The sequence below is a fragment of the Cephus cinctus genome, unplaced genomic scaffold (assembly GCF_000341935.2).
Source record: "Cephus cinctus unplaced genomic scaffold, Ccin1 Ccin1_scaffold0690, whole genome shotgun sequence".
Taxonomy (NCBI): Eukaryota; Metazoa; Arthropoda; class Insecta; order Hymenoptera; family Cephidae; genus Cephus; species Cephus cinctus.
In genome coordinates, this window is record NW_014333313.1 from 688,266 (window position 1) to 708,366 (window position 20,101).

General features: G+C 44.9%; 1 protein-coding gene across 30 annotated transcripts in view; it reads left to right on the forward strand.

Moving 5' to 3' along the window:
• Nucleotides 1-20,101, forward strand: part of LOC107269868 (serine/threonine-protein kinase MARK2) — a 54,593-nt gene that overhangs the window by 14,367 nt on the left and 20,125 nt on the right. For 17 of the 30 annotated variants that reach the window (XM_015744205.2, XM_015744204.2, XM_025087285.1 and 14 more), the window contains 9 exons: nt 10,106-11,230; nt 11,999-12,278; nt 15,971-16,186; nt 16,302-16,680; nt 16,820-17,055; nt 17,322-17,433; nt 18,281-18,393; nt 18,706-18,910; nt 19,468-19,668. In XM_015744205.2, coding sequence (XP_015599691.1) covers nt 10,506-11,230; nt 11,999-12,278; nt 15,971-16,186; nt 16,302-16,680; nt 16,820-17,055; nt 17,322-17,433; nt 18,281-18,393; nt 18,706-18,910; nt 19,468-19,668 — 2,467 coding nt within the window. In that variant the 5' untranslated portion in view covers nt 10,106-10,505. Of the gene's footprint in view, nt 1-6,766; nt 7,371-9,188; nt 9,208-10,105; nt 11,231-11,998; nt 12,279-15,970; nt 16,187-16,301; nt 16,681-16,819; nt 17,056-17,321; nt 17,434-18,280; nt 18,394-18,705; nt 18,911-19,467; nt 19,669-20,101 lie in introns of those variants that run through there. The other 13 variants (XM_015744223.2, XM_015744224.2, XM_015744222.2 and 10 more) reach the window with 9 other exon arrangements.

The following is a 20,101-nucleotide window of genomic DNA, read 5'->3' on the forward strand; positions in this document are numbered from 1 at the left end:
TTTTTTTTTTTTTTTTTTTTTTTCGATGATCGGAGTCAATTTTCATCTCGGATCGCATCTCCGAGTACTGTTATAACTTTTGTACGTTCTATTGGGATGCTGCGAAATTCGACTCTCGCTATTTTTTGTTTATCGTACACTCGAGTTATCCATTGCCTTTTCGATGTCTGAGACCGAATCGTACCTCGATTCTGGACCACTCGTCTATCTCGTTGCGCTATACGTCACGGCATTCCTCGCAATAGGCTTCGTTCGATTCTCTTGACTCGTCCACGTCATCTCCTTTCTACGTTGGCAACAATGAGACGTTCTCAATTAACGACAGCTGCGTCTCGTTGCGTGCCAAAGATCCTATTCAATTATCCCGCGTCATTCGTGACTTTGCCTTATCTCCACACGTCTTATCTATCCACTGCAGATACGATCTTCAGGTGCGCCCCGATTGTTCGGGTTGTCCCTGGTGTCTCTGACAATCTTTTTTTTTTTTTTTTTTATGGCAGACCTCGGATGCTGCGATGGACCAAGTGTCGGTGACTGAACGTCGACTTAATGGAAAAGGCGACTTTATCGCTAATTTATATGTTTTTTCTTCAATTAGTCGTTCATCAACAAGCAGACGTAGCACGCGGTGCTCCTCTGCGGTTTCGCAAGACGTTATCCGCGAGTCGTCGCGACGTATTAGAAAAGATACGTTCTGCCCGGTACGTTTCCATTCAGAGCGATAAGCGACTATGTCAGTGTCAAGGGGTAGCGTGTGTATATATATATATATATATATATATATATCTTCTCTATCGTACTACTGACCTCAGCTCATTGCGCGTTACGACAGAGCTTTGATAAAAATAAATATGGCCGTTCATGTAAACATCTCACGGTCAGACTTTTCTCCTATTAACCAATTTATTTCTGTACGCCTCCGTCCTCACTTTCTTGTCGCTCTCTTGGAAACTCTCTATCGCTCTTATCGCCACGACCTGACGTCTCGACGGGTCGATCGTCCCGATCGATTGATTCTCCCCATGGAGGCTCCGGCGGATCTGCCCACCGGCTGATTGCTCGTCTGTGACGCAGGTCGGACCGGCGTTCGATGGCCTTTTTTAATTTTTCTACTCGCTGCAGGTTATTAACGGTGGCATTTTGTTTTCTTTTCTTTTCTGCCCTTTTGCCAATCCTCCTACGCGTGGCACGCCTGAGAACGCTGCGCGAAGTACGAGGACGAAGCACGCGTCTAACGATTCAACAGGTTTCGGGTGCGACGTCACTTTTCTCCTTCGCTTATTTACTGCCGGGGTTTACCGTGGACGTAGTTCGCTTTGCTCGAGTCACTTGCACCACGCACGTGTCGTACACGTGACGTATAGACAGCGTCTATAGCCATACCCTGTATTTATAACTCTCTCGAAAGACTGCGGAATCGACTAACCAGGGTGTGCAGCGTGAAACTTTAACTTTGTGGATGGGTAAAGATTTACGACCATTGGCATTAACTTTGTTGGAGTAAGTTCATACTGTTGAATTGTGTATGAAGTTTTTCTTTTTTACACCTAATTGAAACTTAGTTTACATATAGGGCAATTGAATTTATTTGATCTGAGGTTGAACTTTAATGGACGTTTTGAGGGGGATTTTTGGCGACGGTCATAGGTTTTGTTTTTTTTTTTTTTTTTTAATCACGTGCAGATTCCGTCACGTGAGTTTTCGGCTTTGATTAATTTACCATACACTAATAACGTCGGGCGACCAACGCGAACCGCTCTATGAATATTTCATCGTTCCCTTCGGTTAGTGCTTTGTCAAATACGATTTAAATGATTCACTTCCGTGGCCAACGTCAGGGGGGTCTGCTGCGCGCAGTCGGCCATCTTGGGTCAGCTGTGACGCTCGTGAGAAAACACATGTCCGACAGTGACTCGAATCGTCGCGCCACTGTGTTGTTATTCAGCGGCAAAGTCGCTGGTGGATCAATCCGGTACTAATTTTGTTGGCGGGTCAAACTGTACCATTCAATTTACGGTAATCGTACCTTCGACGATAAGCTCGAAAGGCAGTTCGGAGGTATTGACGGAATCCATACTCGTCCGGCAACCGTAACCTCTTTGCTAGCCGAAGTTCCTCTCTGTAAGGCAGTGTTTACCGTACTTGGCTATAGTACGGCTGACGCCAAGTCAAATATCTTAGCGAACCGTCGGACGGCGAGCGGGGGCCTAACTTTCCTGGCTTATCTTATAATTGAAATATAGGCCTTTCAAACAGAGTGGCATCGGTCCCACTTGTGGTTACTCGTTTACGTCCCCAAATAGTTTCCACTTCGTTCGACTTCTATTATTGGACGCTGTGAAGTAGTAAAGAGCCCCAGGAAGCCCAACGTCGTAACCGTGGAATATCAATGAAGCGCCTTCGATGAAAACTATTTCGAGAGTCCGAGGATTGACGGATGCCCCCGATTCGTGTTGAAAATTTCAATCGGTCGTTTATGTGATATATAGGTGTTTTTTTTTATCAATGAAAACTACGTACGACGGGCCAGCACGAGGGAGGGCGTCAAGTTCACGGGTCATTGACACCGACGATTGGTAGATGACGGGTGATTGCGATTAATGGCGATTTTTAATTTGCGACATACGTAATAGTGACGAAAGAGCTTATTTTGAAAGTCGAAGAAATTATTTCGTTAAATTGCAACATTTTTGTTTTTAATTATTCTTGTTGTTTTTTTTTCGCGAGTTTGCGATTTCACCTTTTTTTTCGTGACGTCACAAGGGTCCACTCAGGCGGTATGATTTCTTTATCGAGTGTGAGATTGGTTATCGATATTTTTTTTTTTGGGGATTTTTGTCTTGTTTTTTGTTTGCGCGACAATGTAGCCTAGCGTTTACTCAAGTTTTGTTGGATACGGCTGTAACGTTGTTCGAACTCGAAATTATCGTAATCGCGTATACAGTCGCGTTATCGCGCGTTCGTTTTTTTTTTTTACAAAAAGTCTGTTTTCAAAGGCTTGACAAACATTCAGGCAGATGCCGAAGTTTGGTACTCTCTTTTTTTTTTATTTCTTTTCTTTTCTTCACTATCGACGAGGATTGTCGCGACTCGTGAAAAATATTTGCTAGGCGCCATTGTTTGGCCTGGATCAGTTATGCTTTAGCGAGTGAGATCAATTGACGAATTTTTTGCATATGGTTACGATATACATGGGAATGAATGAAAGATAAGGATAAGAAGGTAGGCGATACAATTGAGAGATGCTTGAAAACTTTATCGAATATCAAATTATTTTTTTCCTCGATCAGTCGTGCCTCTTGGTATTGTTTATTAACCGCGCTTGATAATGAAGCTGCTCACGGGGTCACGTCTTTTGGGTGAAATTGCAAAATTTTGTGTTTTTTTGCAAAACCACTCAGTTCATAATAAAACGTATCAGGGTATGTATATGCCTAGATTCGGAGCATGGTTTCCGCAAACATAGTAAAACCGCCCATGCGAAGTCGTGTGACGCGCAACATCGTTAAGTCATATTTACAAGCAATAAATCTAACGGGAGCCTTTTTGCGCAAACAGGGTTTATACTCGCTTTTGACTATACCCAGTGCGCGTACGAGCAACGATCGTCAGGCCTGCTTTGGGTCTTCCACGCGATTCGCGAAAGGCCTTTGACGACCTTCGAACTAGCTTGCTGAATGGTTGGAAATAAAATTTAAAAAAATTTTTTTAAATATTTTTCGGCGAACAAAATTCGAAATTTTACCACGTTCATACTCTCAATTAATTCGCTGTTTGTATTCATCCTCAATTCGCGACAGCTGCGCACTCGGTCGCCCGAGCGATCGTTTTGCCATGTCAATCGCCATTCGTCGCTTCTGCCTCCGGACTGAACAAAGGCCGAAGCTGCGGAGGCTGAATGTGCACGGAATGCTGCATAGGTGCATTCTGCACGGACGTCTCTCTCGCCTTTTCTCTCTCTAGAGGAATTTGCATGTGTCCTCTTTCAAGATGGCGAACTGTTACTTAGCTGCCGTTGAATTTGCATCTTTGATATCGATATTTACCGACGGTCTGATGCGACTGTCAGGGAGGAACTTTGGTTATGAAATTCTGAGTCTTGGTCTTTATGTATGAACTGAGCTACGTCGTAATATCTTGCTTAGTCGACTTATAGGAATCGAGTACCTTGAAATTTTCGCGGTCGATTCTGGAGTCCGTCTAACATCTGGATAGACAATGTAACAGGCTTCTTTGCGACGTTTCTATGAGGCTTCGTTAACCTTCGATTGTATTCTTATTATACCCGCTGTCTTATCAGCTTGCTGCTTTACGATACGTAATATTGTTAAGTGAATGATGTATAAATAGCGATTCGATGCTGATTTGAGCGATGAGCTCAGAGGCTCTCGATTAGAATTTGTGAATGTCGATTGCGTTAATTAAATTTAAAAAGTTGTAGAATTATTTCTTTTTTTTTTTGGCATAATCAGTCAACGATTTTTAAAAGCCCAGGCTACCATGAAAAATTAAATTGACAAGAGCATAATTTTTGTGCAAGCTTCGTCCGATGTAGGCATTACCGTTAAAATTATCAGTCGGTACTCGCGAACCTTAACAGCTTTTTCTATCGTGCAGTCAATGCCGGTCACAGTGGCGCTACTGCCACCTGTCGGCGGAAGCGGCAGTCACTAACCGGCATACAGATCTCTCTGTGCTCCTTGGTAGAGAACATAGTACGTATTTCTGTCTAGTACACAGTGCCAACAGAGATTCTACCATTGTTCAATTTCTGTGAAGATATAATTGTGAAATTAATAAATTTCGCCATATTTATTCGCAACCCGCTGGATCCGCAGTGAAAATCATACGCGGCAATGGCTCGGCGATTCCGAGAAAAAAAAAATGGGAAACCAGAGGCTACGGTCTTTCACCCCAACGATTTCACTGGATTATGGCCAGAATTGAAGTGGCTTCGCGCTACGCTCGACTGTCGTCGAAAACGAAGCTGCCGGTGATTCACCGTTACGGTCAGGAAGCCCGCCGTGAGCCGAGCGAACGATCCTTTACAATAGGAGTTGCGTACACGGGGAAGCCAGTAGCCACCCGATATAAAGAGCCAAGTAAAGGGTCTATCGCTATATTCACTGCATCGGCCATCTTCTTTTACGTACCCTCGGTGTTGTCACGGAAACACGGCATGGATGACCATAGCGTGGGAAGCCGTACACACGGAAACGAAAGAAAATACCTGGGTAAGCCGGCCTCCTAAAAATTTTCCTCGCCTTTATATATTTATATTTTATATCGTATAACGCAAGGACGAGGACGCGCCTCCTGACGACGACGGTACACACCGGAATGAGGAGAGCGGTGCGCGCATGCGCACCCCCCGGTCGCGTTACTCGGCATGTTTAGAAATATAATTTACAAAGAACCTGTTGCCCGTTGCGTTACGGACTCCGGCGCGGCAACCTATTAAAGGCACTGGCTTCTCGATACACGCTATACACACGTGTATACATATACAATATTCCTGGCTAAGTTAATAGCCGACTTCGCACTAGTCCTTCAGTGGCATAACCTCCGTGAACGTATCCACTGGCTGTCCGTCCAAGTGAAACGCGATCACAAGCTCTCGATCTGCGGATTTTATAACGTACTGTATGGCCGGCGCGAAATGTCCGTGACTCTAATCGCCGGTTAACGGCTTCCCAGACAATGGCAAATCACGGCCGTTTCGTCAGAGGATTTACGCTGTGACGATTTCACAGATTTGTAGTGCGGAAAGAGGGACACTTTTACCTGGCGATATTCACTTGGTAAACCATAGTGGCGTTCTCGTCGTTCCGACGCCCACGCGTCGACGGGCTATTACGATATACGTGAATAGGAGTCTATCTCGATCTCTCTCTAACTCCTAACAGTGTTTATTGGTACGTTATACACGCGACATTGAAATATCAAGGGCCGTGTTCTCGTATAGAACGAAAGAGCTAATGTAACTACGTGCAAGGTGCAAGTAGAGACAGACGTGACACGGCGACGCGACGCTGACGTCGTAATAGTTAATGATGTATCGGTGTCCTTCGGCGGAGAGGGGAGATCAGATTCCCTCATATGTTTCTGGTTCCGTTTAGCGATTCGTCATTCGCTATTCCATTTTTGGGATTGCTCAACGAGCCACGTAGCTTATTGCAGTAATTATTACGCACGTGTATGCATACATTCTTTGCACTTATAATTTCTTTATTAACTTTTGTAAACCACGTAAGACGCCGTGGGCTCTCATATATCTGAACGTTTGACCTCTGCTGTATATGCGTATAACCCGAAGCACCATTACAGTCCTATGAACTAGACTTTATTCTCTCGCGATGAATTGCCGGCTCCGCGCTTCTCACAGCCTTCCGTTCCCTTTTTCTGTCTCTTAATGTCCTGGGAAGAGACACGGGCTCGTTGACTAGACGGCGCGCAGCAGTAATCGTCTAAGTCGGGTTAGTCGACGGTTGGACGGCGTCTCGGGTAGTCGCTGCGTTCTCACCGGTCCGCTGCAGGACCTTGAGCGACTAATTACGAATGAGACCGATCGGCTGACAGAGGCCGAGGTACGAGATTATATATCTCCGTATACCTATCTCGCTCGAGCGTTTAAACTTTCATTTTTACCCGAACGAAGCGTGGGCGCACTAGCAAGTTTTCGAGATACGACTCAGCCGAGAGGTTAGACACTTTCTAAGCGCGTGGCACGCAGTGAACGTTGCCGCGGTTGGCCGTAGCAGTAGATCCACAGTCAGTCGGCTAAGTTCACGAAGGGACTGACGGAGGAGCGTATTGTTGTGGCTACGTCGGCCGGTGGTCGTGTCGTACCCGTCGGTTGGGCCTTCGTTAAGCCGGGTACACGGAGGGGAAGGGATTAGTGCGCTCGGTCGTCGATGGTTTGTCTCTCGTTTGCCGAGAAAAGTCCTTAGCCGATTAGATTAGATTAGACGAGTTCGTGCTTGCGCACGATTCCTCGTAGTGGCACGTTGACTGGAACGCGGGTTCTGTGCAACGTAGCTTCGCTTAACTGACACGTTTATTCGACCGCGACTTTAACGAGTGTTTACACGGGAATAAAGTGTTTGCGTTAACAATATACCCTTTTCAGGGCTAAGGGATGTTCGTCGATGTGATTAAATGGACGAGAATAATAATAATGAGACGCGCAGGAAAGACGAAAATTCGTGTTAGGTGTGATCGCACTGTACAGCGATAAAGTGTTCTAATCTGTCTGTCTCGAGGTAGGCATCGCCAGTGCCGAAGGTTAAGTGTCGTAAGATTCGATGGTTTGCATGAAACTTAAAAGGAAGCCACGAAAAGTATTCAATCCGCTTCCACGTATTAACACGGTAAGCCGGAATCGCAGGGATCCATAGATCCGACGTACGGGAGTGCGCGCAATCAGAACACAACGGCCGTATCAGCGGTCGCACTTTGAGCCTTGATAGGAAGAAGGCAGTCAATGTAACGGGGCCCGTGGCGCTTTCGTGAATCGTGACTCATTGTCAGAGAGACGGGCCCGTACGGCCGTGTCTCTCGCCGTCTTCCACCTACTTGGCTTCTTAACGCTTAGGACTCGCAGTACATTTTTACCGGATTTAAGCCGATCCACTCTCGGCTTTCGTGACTTCTGCTGGCCGCTGCTTTGCTTCGATTCATCCACGTTGCCGGCTCAGTCTTTAGTAGCGGCTGCGACTCGAGACGGATGGCGAAGCGTAGTGAGTCAAGTCCGTGTTTTCAGTTGAGTCAAGTTCTCCCGTTCGTTACGCATATATATATATATATATACATACGGATATATAGTGCAGTGTGGACATCAGTGAATCGGGTGGAGTAGCAGGATGACGTGATACATATACGAGTATATATACATACAACACGTGGCACAGCCGATACGGCAGAATCCTTCCGAAAAAAAGGCGTGTTCACGCGTCGGAAATCGCGTTCTCGCAACTTCAGCGAACCGAGTCACCGCAACCTGCCTACCTGGCCTACCTCTGTCTGGTTGTCTCTTGTTGTTCGACTTGTCTGTACCTACTACCTATCCTACTATCTATATTTATACTATACAGTCCATACGGCTGTACGGTTATGCCACTGTGTAAACCCGAGTCCATTACTCCTTGCACCAAAGTCCCTGTAACCCCCGCCTGTACTTCAGGGCCAGGTTTCATGGACCCAGTAAGTCGCTAGACTTCTCACCTCCCATACCATTCCGTTCATCCACGCGTCTCTCCTGCCTCCTCACCTGCCCGCCTGACCAGCTCGCGGAAATCCTCGACGGATCATTCGGTCTGACCCGCCTGGACGATCATTGGCCACTTTCTCGACCGCTGAACTGCTCCGATTTCTTCTACGATATCCACGCTCGATCACTCGCTACAAGACGGATAAATAATAAAAAAAAGTGGCGCGTTTCCAACGTTTACGCTCGCGCGATCGTGTCTCGTTGACTTGGCGCTCGCCGGTAGATTTACTTCGTTTATAAGGACTGAGTCGACAGGCGTTTACAAGGCTGACGAGTGCATCGCGATATGTCAAAGAGACACGAAGTTAAGTCCTTGGGGTGTGTAACGCGTGAGTATATTCGCGCGATAAGAGACAGCGTCGTTTTCAGAGAGCGACAGCCGTTCTCATTGCGATAAGCTAGGGCTAAGATTTTTTTTTTTCCTTTATTATTTTCAATCCTACGTCGTTGATCTTGTCGCGATTTTCACGTCATCCACCTGTATACTCGGCTGTGTCAGTTAACAATCGCGCTATGGAGACTGACCACAAGCTTTTGTTATCGATAGTCGTCACTCGGTAGCCATTCGATGGCGTTCGGAGAAAATTAAATAAGCAGCAATTACGCGTGGAATCTTTGGGTTGATACATCGTGACAGGGTTACCAATTTTAGAGAAAATAATTTTTTTATTGTCCGCTGTCGCTGTGCCTCTTGTATATATTTTATTAAGCTGTCGCTCGCTGGAGATTCCCAAGCGTAGGCCGAGCGGTTAGGTAGGCTATCGCTTATCGGAATCTATTGCTGATAACAATGCCGGGTTGGCTAGCCAAGCTTATCGGCGTACGGGCCCAGTTCTTTCATTGGCATCGACTACATGGCCTTATCCCGTGTGCTGGCAGCTTTCTCTCTGCTTTTCGATAAAGTCAGGTCGACGTCGTGTTCATCGTTGCATCAAAAAGTACAAGAGAAAAAAAAAGAAAAAAGAAAATTTACCTGTGTGTCAATATAAACGCGAAGCTTATGTGCTCTTTTTTTTTGTATTTATTTTTTTTTTTCGTCTCTCGAGACGGCCATTGTCCTTTGTATCGTCTGTGTCACAGTAATATGTATATCTATACGTATGCCGTAATACAATTGGTGTATATCATGCGCTTTTTATGGATAACAAAAAAAAATAAGTCAACTGTACGATTCGCGCTGGGTTTGAGATTTTCATCTATTTCGTGGAAAGCAAGCTTAAATTGATGGAAAAAAAAAAAAAAAAAATTCGTGTCAATTAAATTCTCTTACGATTCATTAGAGCCAGTGTGATTAAGAGCAGTATAGAAATCGGATAAAAATTATTACGGATAACCTCGAGTAGATTCTCATTATCGAGTTTAAACGGAAGTCGAAGCTCGATAACGAGGACATTCCGTTGAAAGAGTTAATAACTCTTTTTTTTTCCCCCTTTTTTTTTCTAAACGATTCAATTTATTGCATCTCTTCGCGTGATTATATAAAAATAACAATACTGGAAAGAAATTCCTGATCGTCCGCGATACGTGCTGTAGATTCTTAACCGTCTCTCATCGATCCCTTCGGAGTTTCTACGGACTCGATTGATCCACCTACAGCTTGCTTCACACGATCTAGAGAAGGATCCGATCGATCACGAGCGATCGGTACGAAGCGTCCTCGGTGCCGTCGGAATGACAAAAGGCCTTGCTGGAGATGGGATAGCGTAACGCGAACTGCCTATAGGAGTCTTCTTGTGCTGCTTACGAATAGCCGTCGGATGCCTTACATTCAAGTATTGTGAACGCTCCACGCCATAAAGCTCGATTCATAACGTGCGCGAATCTTCTTTCTGACAGAGCCGATTGACCTTGACGACTGGCCGCTACCACGAGCATTGCTTCTATTCTTCATCAGGCCAGTGAATAGACCCGAAGGTGTGGATACTTGTCGCCCTGAGACTCGCGACACGAGTGGACGTCGCGACGCCAGAGTGAAGTTGAAGTAAAAGGACTTTTTTTTTTTTTCTTTCACGAGAATAATAAACACAGTGAGAAAGTTCGGTTAAAGTATTTCGAGTGGAAAAATTGCTTTTTCGATTTGATTTTTTTTTTTTTTTTTTTTTTTTAAATCGTTTCCTCAACGTTGACGAAGAGAAGGGTAACGCCGTGCGCTCTCAGCCTTGGCTGAAGTGCCGTTATCAAAGTGGCCAGCAGCCGTTTCGTCTGTTTCCGGCCGGTTTAATTCGATCCTCCAGTCATGGTCGATCGGGAAGAGCGTGAGACGGTGCTCGCGCGAAATCAACCGGGCAGAAAGTCCATTCGGCCCTCCAGCTTCCGTCGGACCTTCAACAACGAGGTAGCTGGGCTACGTAGGCAAACGGACGAGACGTCCAACGGAAGTGCGTCGAGGACGTCGTCGTCGACGGCATCGCCTACGTCACCGCGAACATCGGAGGCATTGAAACAGTGGGAGCTGATCGAGGGAGACGCTGGTCTTCAGGTGGTCGAGAGGAGGATCTCCAATGCCAGTAGTTCCGGTTCGACCGGGAGTCCTGCTACCACACGTAAAAAGTATCCCAGACCCTTGTTCATCAACGAGAGGACCAAGAACTCCATCGTCAGTCAGAATATTCAGGACTTCGAAAAGGGACTAAAGAAATTTCGAGCCTTCGAGAAGTCCAATATCATATCTTGCCTGACTTCTGGACCCACGTCCTTGCCCATTACTGATACGGATAATCGTCTTCCGGTCGATCCTGGAAAACCCGTTAAACTTGATCTCATCCTCAAGCAGACCAAAGGATCTCAGAAAAGCACTGACATGCTTGACCAATTGGAGCGTCAGGTCAAAGCTATTGAGCTTGGTACCATCGCTGCCAGGTCACGCCTCCAGGACAGCACCCAGGTCGAACCGGAAATCGAACTACGGTACAGAGAGCACGAGGATTTGCTGAAGAACGTTACGGACGATGAGGCTGAGGGGTAATTGGTTTTTTAACTCCCTCTTCACGATACATAGCACACTCTATAGACACACTACACCTCACTTGGGTACCTATAGAGGTATACCGGAAATATACATATATATATATATATTTTTTTTTCTTAATCCAATGTCAAAATCATTATTTGCCAGTAATTGTTTTTTGTGGGTTTTATCACTTCGAGCTACAATGTCAATGTCTGAAAATATCCTTGCTTGCGTAACACGGCAACGTGTTACTCTGCTCGCGACGATCCAAGGGAATCGAAAGTGTGACGCGTCGCGACGCCCATCTCGTTCAGCGTCATAATTACTTCACTGGATAATATTGACGCTTGTTATTCTTACTCGGTTTCCGCTATCGTTTGTCGTCGAATCTAAAGTACTGAATATATATGTGTGGACACCATATGTATACCCATAGTCAATGTTACAATGGTAGTAACGTACCAAACGGTCAGCCAACTCGCAGTTGCCATAACTGTACATAAAATCCGAACACGTGTGTCGATAAACGGGAATCGACTGTGGTGTCGTTTAAATGCGTAAAGTCAGTAAAGAGAACTGGTTACGATTTTTGCAGTCGATATATGGGAGTAATTGAATGAAAAGATTTTTTAGCCCAAAACTTTTTTTTTCTTCCTTCAAACACAATACACAAAATTTACACAAACACACAGTATAATTTATTTTTGACGCAAAGTATTCATTGGGTTGACATTGTTTGGTTGTATCTTGAAAAAAAATTCGTGCCGAACACAAAAAAGGGCTTCGCCGTTGCAACGCGGAGAAGCGACCAGGAACTCAACCGGAAATGCCGGTATCACGGCGAAGAGACCCGCCGTCAAGTTGTCCAGAACAGCCTCGGACACGAGACGCACTCAGGACATGGAAATGCCGCTGAAGGTACAGTCTCGGGCCCAGCAGGCACGTAACCTCGGGAGGCCGATGATCACTAAGAGGCAGCAGCAACAGGAAGGCAACCTCAGCGCGAAGCCATTGTCCAGTGTGATACAGAAGGCTATACAGAATATCGGTAACAAGGAGGTACCTATTAACCTGGTCAATGAAAGTAAATATTTGGCAAAAACATAAATCGCGATCGTTTTTGAATCTTATTGACCTATATATATATATATATATTATTTTGACAGTGAATTTTTGCGCGGCGGCCATGTTTGATTATTTCCAACCGATACAGTTGACGAGACACAATTCGTAATACAGACTGTACACGCAGTCCGAGTAAATAGAACCCAAACGACATGGGTCTAACTGTACACAAACATTGTCATGTCCAAAATTGCGAATTTTCCTGTAGAAATGCATTGGCCTTAGAATCTGGTCTTGTTCAATTTACATTGAGACAATTTTTTTTTTCGCATCACAATCGATCAATTAATAACGCTGTCAACAGGCGATTTTTATGCTACTGTTTTTTCGTAGCCCAACGGTTATTCCCCTTGTCAAACTTTTCTCGGGTCACGAAAATCGATACGATATCGATTGGTATCGATTTAGATTCGCGAAATCAGTTACACATGTATACGTAGCTGGATACGTCTTATCTATCGATATCAGCCTCTATTATCGGCCTTGATATCGTTTATGTCCTTGTTCATCTTTCCAGTAATGGAAACGAGTCACCAGCTACGAGCGACGTCCGCGCGACAGCGATCGCTCGCCTTAATATTACACCTTAGCTCCACCGGCCAGGTAGAGGCTGTTTCGTATTCGAAGAACTTTCATGTAAATTGACGCTCGCACGTTGGCCTACGAGTGCTCATCCGCGGCTCTTCAATAGATTCGAGGGCCTCCAGTCGATCCACGAAAGAAAGACGTCAGCCGTCCGCGTCCCGCCTGCTGGTCCGTACACCCAGCGCTGCTACAGTAAAACTACATAAGACTCGCCACGCTAGAGAGACTCCTTTCTTTTTCAAGGATCGCATCCCGCGAACCATCCTAAAGAGAAATCGCGTCTTCCCTACCGTTTCAGTGATCTCTATGGTGCATTCGTGCGTTAACTGGACAGTGCTTTGAATTCTTATTCTGTACAGTCCTGATCAAAAGTTATCGGGCCATAGGCTAAACGTCTTGCACGGATACTTTTGACCAGTACTGTACAAGTTCCGTTTAATATTTTCACTCGCAGATAAAAAATAATTAAATTTGACAATCACCATAACAGCGTATTAGGACGAAGAACCTTTGTTATCCGATTCGCAATCCGACGCGAGCGTAATGAATATCAAGTAGCCAGGCGATAGACTGTAGTCGGTGTTCCCGAAATATAAATGAAACGCGTGGAAAGTACCCTCGAGTCTATAATAAGGGTAGCACGCACGATCAGCTGACCAGACGAGAAAGTTAGCCGAATTCGTAGTCGACGACGTTGGGGGTTAGGTGGGTTAAATGGCCGTGGCCGTTGGGGGCACTGGCGTCGAAGGGCGCAAGCGTGTCGCCGAGGGGGTTGAACATGAGGAGGAATGTCGCGGGGAGGACCAGGCCGAGGGTAGTTTGCGCAGTTTGCCACGCCGACGGGGGTGGCGGGCACGTATTGATTCTCCTTTCATCCCTTGGCTCCCTCGGTGCGAGACAGTCGCATCGGGATCGCCAACGTCGTCGTTCATCATCCGCGAGAGCATCGAGGCTCCTGGCGATCGTCGTCAAGTACCGGGGGATACAGCTATGTCCGTCCTCCTGATCCGCGAACGTGGAACTTCCGGTTGGACGTATCCCCGGGTCTCCGGGTCGACGAAGGGACTCATCGGGAGCCTCTTGAAAAAATCGTAACCCGCGACTTACTCGCGTACGGATTTGTCCGGCTAGCCTCAGGGACGCCGATCATCTACGGATGCTCAGTACACGGACCGACGCTGGCGTCGGCGTCGAGACGCTTCCCATCTCGAGTAAACACCGACTCCGTTCTCTCTACCTTGATGGCCCGAAGTAACGAGCATCTCGAGCCGATGGGAATCAGAACGGGACGCGGTGCGCGCTGGGTGTCCTGACTGACGGAAGAGGAGGAAGAGGACGCACCCTGGGACGTCTTCGAGGGCTCGTTGAAGTTTACGCGTTCGTAAGGAACGCTCGTGGGGGACTCATAGAGATTGGACTGGAGGAATGCCTCTTGGGGAATTGATCTCTGGTCGTAGCTCCTGGTTGGCACTTTGAGTCAATCGCGTCCTTAGGGACGAGACTGTCGTCGGGAAGTGACGTAGAACCGTGAATCGGATTGGTGTTGTTTGTGTTCGGTGTGTCGGAGTGGAATTTTTTGATAAGGGTGGTTAAGTAGGATTTTATCAATTTTTTTTTTAATTCTATACTTCACGAACACTGCTTCGGAACCTCAATCCGTTTCTCCGTGGCGAAGTTCGCGAATCGATCCTGGCGATTGCGGTCAATGGAAATCGACGGGGAGAGAATTCGCTCCTCCAGGCGCGACGACGAGACTGCTCGGGTCTCTCGTGAGAGATTTCGTCGGTTTAACAATCCTGGACTCCACCTGCGAAAGTAACACGGACGAATAATATAATCGTTTTCTGCCATGAGAATTACGGGTTCGGACACCCTGGACTCGGCTAGAGTTTCCGTAGGTGGGATTTACGCTCGGATGAAGTGCACTGTGTGCGGGAAACAGTGACCTTCTAATACGAGCAGATTTAATCCTACTGGCAGGCTACCCAGGATATAGAGGAAATTATCTGGAGACTGCAGAGTTTACTCGTTGCGGAAGACTTTTTTTTTTAATTACAAGGATTCCACGATTATTTTTTTTTCTTTCGTTAGATTTCAATTGTGTATCAATAAATATATATACGTTCACGTATCGAATTGGGACTGTACTCGTATGGATCGTGGGGACGCGTTCTCCTTAATCTGCGTTTAAGTGACGGACTTGGACCTTACGGATGGATGAGATAGTCGACGTGCGTTTGCGTTACGTCGTCAACTTAATTTATTGATATTTTTAGTTTTTGGGTAAAACTTCAAACTGGCGGCTTCTAAGGTTGCTGCGGCCACCTCCTGCAAGATGGTCACGCGCGGCCTTTTGCGGGTAACATTGAACATTGTCCTCAAGAATTTGTCATGTATTTTTTTGTTGTTGTTGTCGAGAGATTCCAGATAATGGGAAAATTTAATTTTCTTCTCGTATCTAGAATTTTTCTATTTTTGGTAAAACGAGACCTTTTAGCTGATACGTATCGATGATACAGAGGCGAGATTATATATATACGTTTGTATAGTCCTGAAAAGAGGTGGGACTGAACTGTATGTTGAGAGGGGTGGAATTTAATCTCACTGATCAAGCCCCTCTATATGTATCGCGTTTATGGTTTCCCTATTGCAAAGGTAGGCGTCGGTTTTTTTAAAAATAAAATTGCGGTTCAAAGTTATTTTTGACTTGTATACGAGCACGATTGATGAGTTGGAAACAATGGCGGGACGATTTTATGAAATTGCTGTTTTTACGTGAAGATCATTAGCGTCCCTGACCTTAAAAGTCTTTTATTCCAAGCAACAAGCCCGAAGCTGCTTTACGGGCAATTTCCGTGAGCGTCGATATTGTATAGAACTTTGAATTCTTATAATAGCGTCTCATAATGGCGTATAATATATTTTTGTCCTTTTATACATCCGACTTATCGAAGTCGTTGAAAGAGGTACTTTTTAATGTATATTTGATTCGATGTTTATTTACTGATTAAGTTTTCTCTCTCTGTCTCTCTTTTATATAGACGGGGGATGGCGTGGGGGTATCCAGTAGCGGGGGTCGGCAGTTGTCGAGAAGCCGAACCTCCGAGGAACCACACATCGGCAAGTACAAATTACTGAAGACCATCGGTAAAGGCAACTTCGCCAAGGTGAAGCTGGCCAAGCATGTCCCAACGGGCAAGGAAGTGGCTATCAAGATCATCGACAAGACACAGCTGAATCCCGGCAGTTTGCAAAAGGTATTAGAGCACAAGCCACAGGCATATTGGTTTATTCAGGACGAAGCCTATAGCTTTACGATTAATTACTATTTGTCGCAATGAAATTTCATTAAATCCTCCGTGTCCCTTACAGCTGTTCCGCGAAGTAAGGATAATGAAGATGCTCGACCATCCAAACATCGTGAAGCTGTTCCAAGTGATCGAGACTGAAAAGACGTTGTACCTCGTGATGGAGTACGCCAGCGGGGGCGAAGTGTTCGACTACTTGGTACTGCACGGAAGAATGAAGGAGAAGGAAGCCAGAGCAAAATTCAGGCAGATTGTCTCCGCGGTGCAGTACTGCCATCAGAAGAAAATCATCCACAGGGATTTAAAAGCCGAGAATCTGTTGCTCGACAGCGAGATGAATATTAAGATAGCCGACTTCGGATTCAGCAATGAATTCACGCCGGGTAACAAATTGGATACCTTTTGCGGCTCTCCTCCGTATGCCGCGCCTGAACTCTTTCAAGGTATCTCCATGTCATTCTATTTTCTTTATCGCAAAGAAGGCTTTGATTCTTCTTCTTTTTTTTCTTCTCTTTACTGCTGCAGGCTAGGTGGAAGTATTTTCTTGCTTTTATTTTAATGCCAATTGTTTCTTCCTTTTAGGCAAAAAGTATGATGGACCCGAAGTGGATGTCTGGTCGCTTGGAGTTATTCTATATACCTTAGTATCCGGCTCACTGCCATTTGACGGCTCGACACTAAGGGAGCTGAGGGAGAGGGTGTTGCGAGGGAAATACCGAATCCCATTTTACATGTCTACCGACTGCGAGAACCTTCTCAAAAAGTTTCTGGTGCTCAACCCGACGAAGCGGGCCTCGTTAGAGGTACGTGGCGATAAGGTTGGAACGTGTTCCAATTTTTTTTAAAATATTTTACAATTAGATACTACATAAGATTTCTGTCAAAGAACGTAGAGAACATTTAATTGGGAATCAGAAAATTATTGAATCACCAATTTCTTTCTTTCTGTCTATTACCCGTTTAACTTGATTTTGCCCCATGCTTCCTATAAGAGAAAATCATTGACAGGGATCTTTTGGATCCCTCTGACAGATCGTGCTGTGACATTTGTAAACTAGTGTGATCTTTTTCAATTCCCATCTAGAACATAATGAAGGACAAGTGGATGAACATGGGATATGAGGAAGACGAATTGAAACCGTACTTAGAGCCAGAACCAGATTACAAGGATCACAAGAGGATAGGTGAGTCTGCCAGTATGTACATAACACTTACTACCTACTGTTTTTATGTTCTATAATGCATCTCTTTGAAGATACACTCGTTGCTATTGATCCCGTAACAAGACACTGTGTACGGATAATCTTCGTTGGACCTGTATTAATGGGATAACAGTTTTTCTTATCCATTACATTCTCCTTAACGGTCGTAGCTGTTAACAACGAGGGTGTCGACGTTCGTCGCGTGTCTTCTTGTTTGTACAATAGGACACGCGCGCAACGAGTAACGTGTTAAAATTGAGTAGAACGAAAATGGGATATATCAGAGACAGTCTTACGACGTGGAGTTTAAATGATTTCTCAATTTTAATGCACTGCAAGAAGCACCAATCGCTTGTTTTTCTAAATTTCTTTATTTTCCTCTGATATATCCCGCGCATGCGAGATTACTGTGTAGAAGAATAATAAGACAGCAAACACGTGTGTTGTAATATAATAAAAATATTTGTTAAAAGACTTAGTTAATGCACGATACGAATTATCGAGAAGAAAGAATCATAAGTTTTGCTCTGTGACGTCCAAACATATTTCGAAATTGTTATTATTGCATATTGTATACATACGTATAGTCTCGTACTGTGAATATATACACAGTGACTTAATAATTTTCAATTGAAATGCCGTCTATGGATCAATTATCGAATTGCAATGAAAGAGGATAAAATCAAGATGGACAATTTAAAAATTCTCTGTAGTCAAAGTCGTTGACTGCCTAAATTGTTTGGTAGGTCTTTAAAATGGACGTTCACGTGATTAATATTAATTGATATGGACATTCATGTAATTCGATGTGACTATGCGTGCTGGGAAATATCTGTTACAGAAGCCCTAGCCAGTATGGGTTATACGCGAAGTGAAATCGAGGATTCTTTAGGACAAGCGAAGTACGATGACGTCTTTGCCACGTATCTTTTACTCGGCAGAAAAACTACGGATGTGAGTATACAGAAACACGTGGGTTTGTTAGAGGTTCTTTTTTTGTTTCATCTCTTATTTGACAAACGGTGACAAATTTTTTTTTTTCGTGTTCCTACCTAAACGGCGAGCCGCTCGTTAACTCGCATGAAGTATTCATCGACTTTTATATCTAATATTCGCTACTTCAACGTGACCCTCTTGAGACACGTGTGTGACAATTTTTTTTTTTTTTTTTTTAAATTTACATTGACAATCCCTTACAAAAGCTTATACGCCGAAGCTTCGCTAACGGGGAGCCATCTCACGATTGTATCGTATACTTTCTTGCAGCCTGAGAGTGATGGTTCGCGGTCAGGTAGTTCACTATCATTGCGTAACATTCCGCCACAGGTTGGATCAGGTGGCGGAGGGGGAGGCGGCGGTGGTGGTACAGGAGGTGCCATCCAGAGTCCATCGCACAGAGGCGTCCATCGTAGCATTTCCGCCAGCAATCCAAAACCAAGTAGAAGGGCCTCGTCGGGCGGTGAAACTCTTCGTAAGTCGACGTGAAAAAGTATTTATATATCTTTTTTTTTTTTCTCTTCTCTTTTTCAGCGAAATGTTCTTTCCTTTTATTTTTCTTCGATTCTCGTTCAACCGCACTTTATCATGGGTACGTAAGGCTGTCGATCGATGACGAACGTGGCCTATGTCTTTCTCTCTCGTAAGTTTGTGCTCTTTCAAGGAAAAATAATTAGGGACGCTTCACTCCCACGTATCAAGGTATGAATATTGCTGTGTGCAGTCCGACCTTACGTGAAACACAATTCTATGGAAGAATCAATTTTTTGTCTGTATTTTTAAAGTCAAAAACGATTGACGTCCATGTATGCGTTTTCCGTTAGTTCCTCTGTACGCCGCATTCTCCCGTGTGATATAGACCTAGCCACACGTTTGCCATCCCGTTCAGCGATGTCCGCCGCACTTTAATATATTATTGTCCGCGGCCGCCGATCAAGTAATTCGATGATAGCCAAGGGGGAAAAAAAAGAAAGAAAGAAAATATAAAATATATATGTCTTCCGCTTGCATTGACCGTATTATGATTCCCAGGCGGAGCACCAAGTCCAGGTAATACGACGAACCACAATCACGCAACTGCCACGACCGGCGGTACGACGGTGATCGGGAGTGGCGGTAGTAATTTCAAAAGGCAGAATACCGTGGACGCAGCCACGATTAAAGAGAATAGTGCCCGGGTCTCTGCAAGTCGACCATCGGCACCTAAAAATAGTCCCGGACAGCTTGATACCAGTGAGTTCACTTTGTGGTTTTTCTCTCTCTCTCCCATAGGCTCGAGCAGAGGGTTCAAGTATTGTATTATACTATATATTTATTATCTTCTATCAGCGACCTCTATGTTACACCATTGTGGCTAAACGATCACATTCACTTGAGAGTTTAATCAAATACGTGTGCTGTCCTGGGAGTGGAAGGTTTTTCAATCTTTGTACCTTGTAACACGTTTCGCATTGCTTTGTTTTTCTAACGAGAGCGGGTTACCTCGATATGGAATGTGGTCGGTTTTAATTTTTATATTTATTATGTCAATCCTTGTATAGCTTTAGCTAAATTAGTCCTCCCCGCATTTACTTTGCTTTGGTTAAGGTTGCAGTAGCCTGTTTCACAAGATCATGCTGAACATTTCATAGATCAGTCCTTGTCTACCTGTTGAGTGTATTTTTAT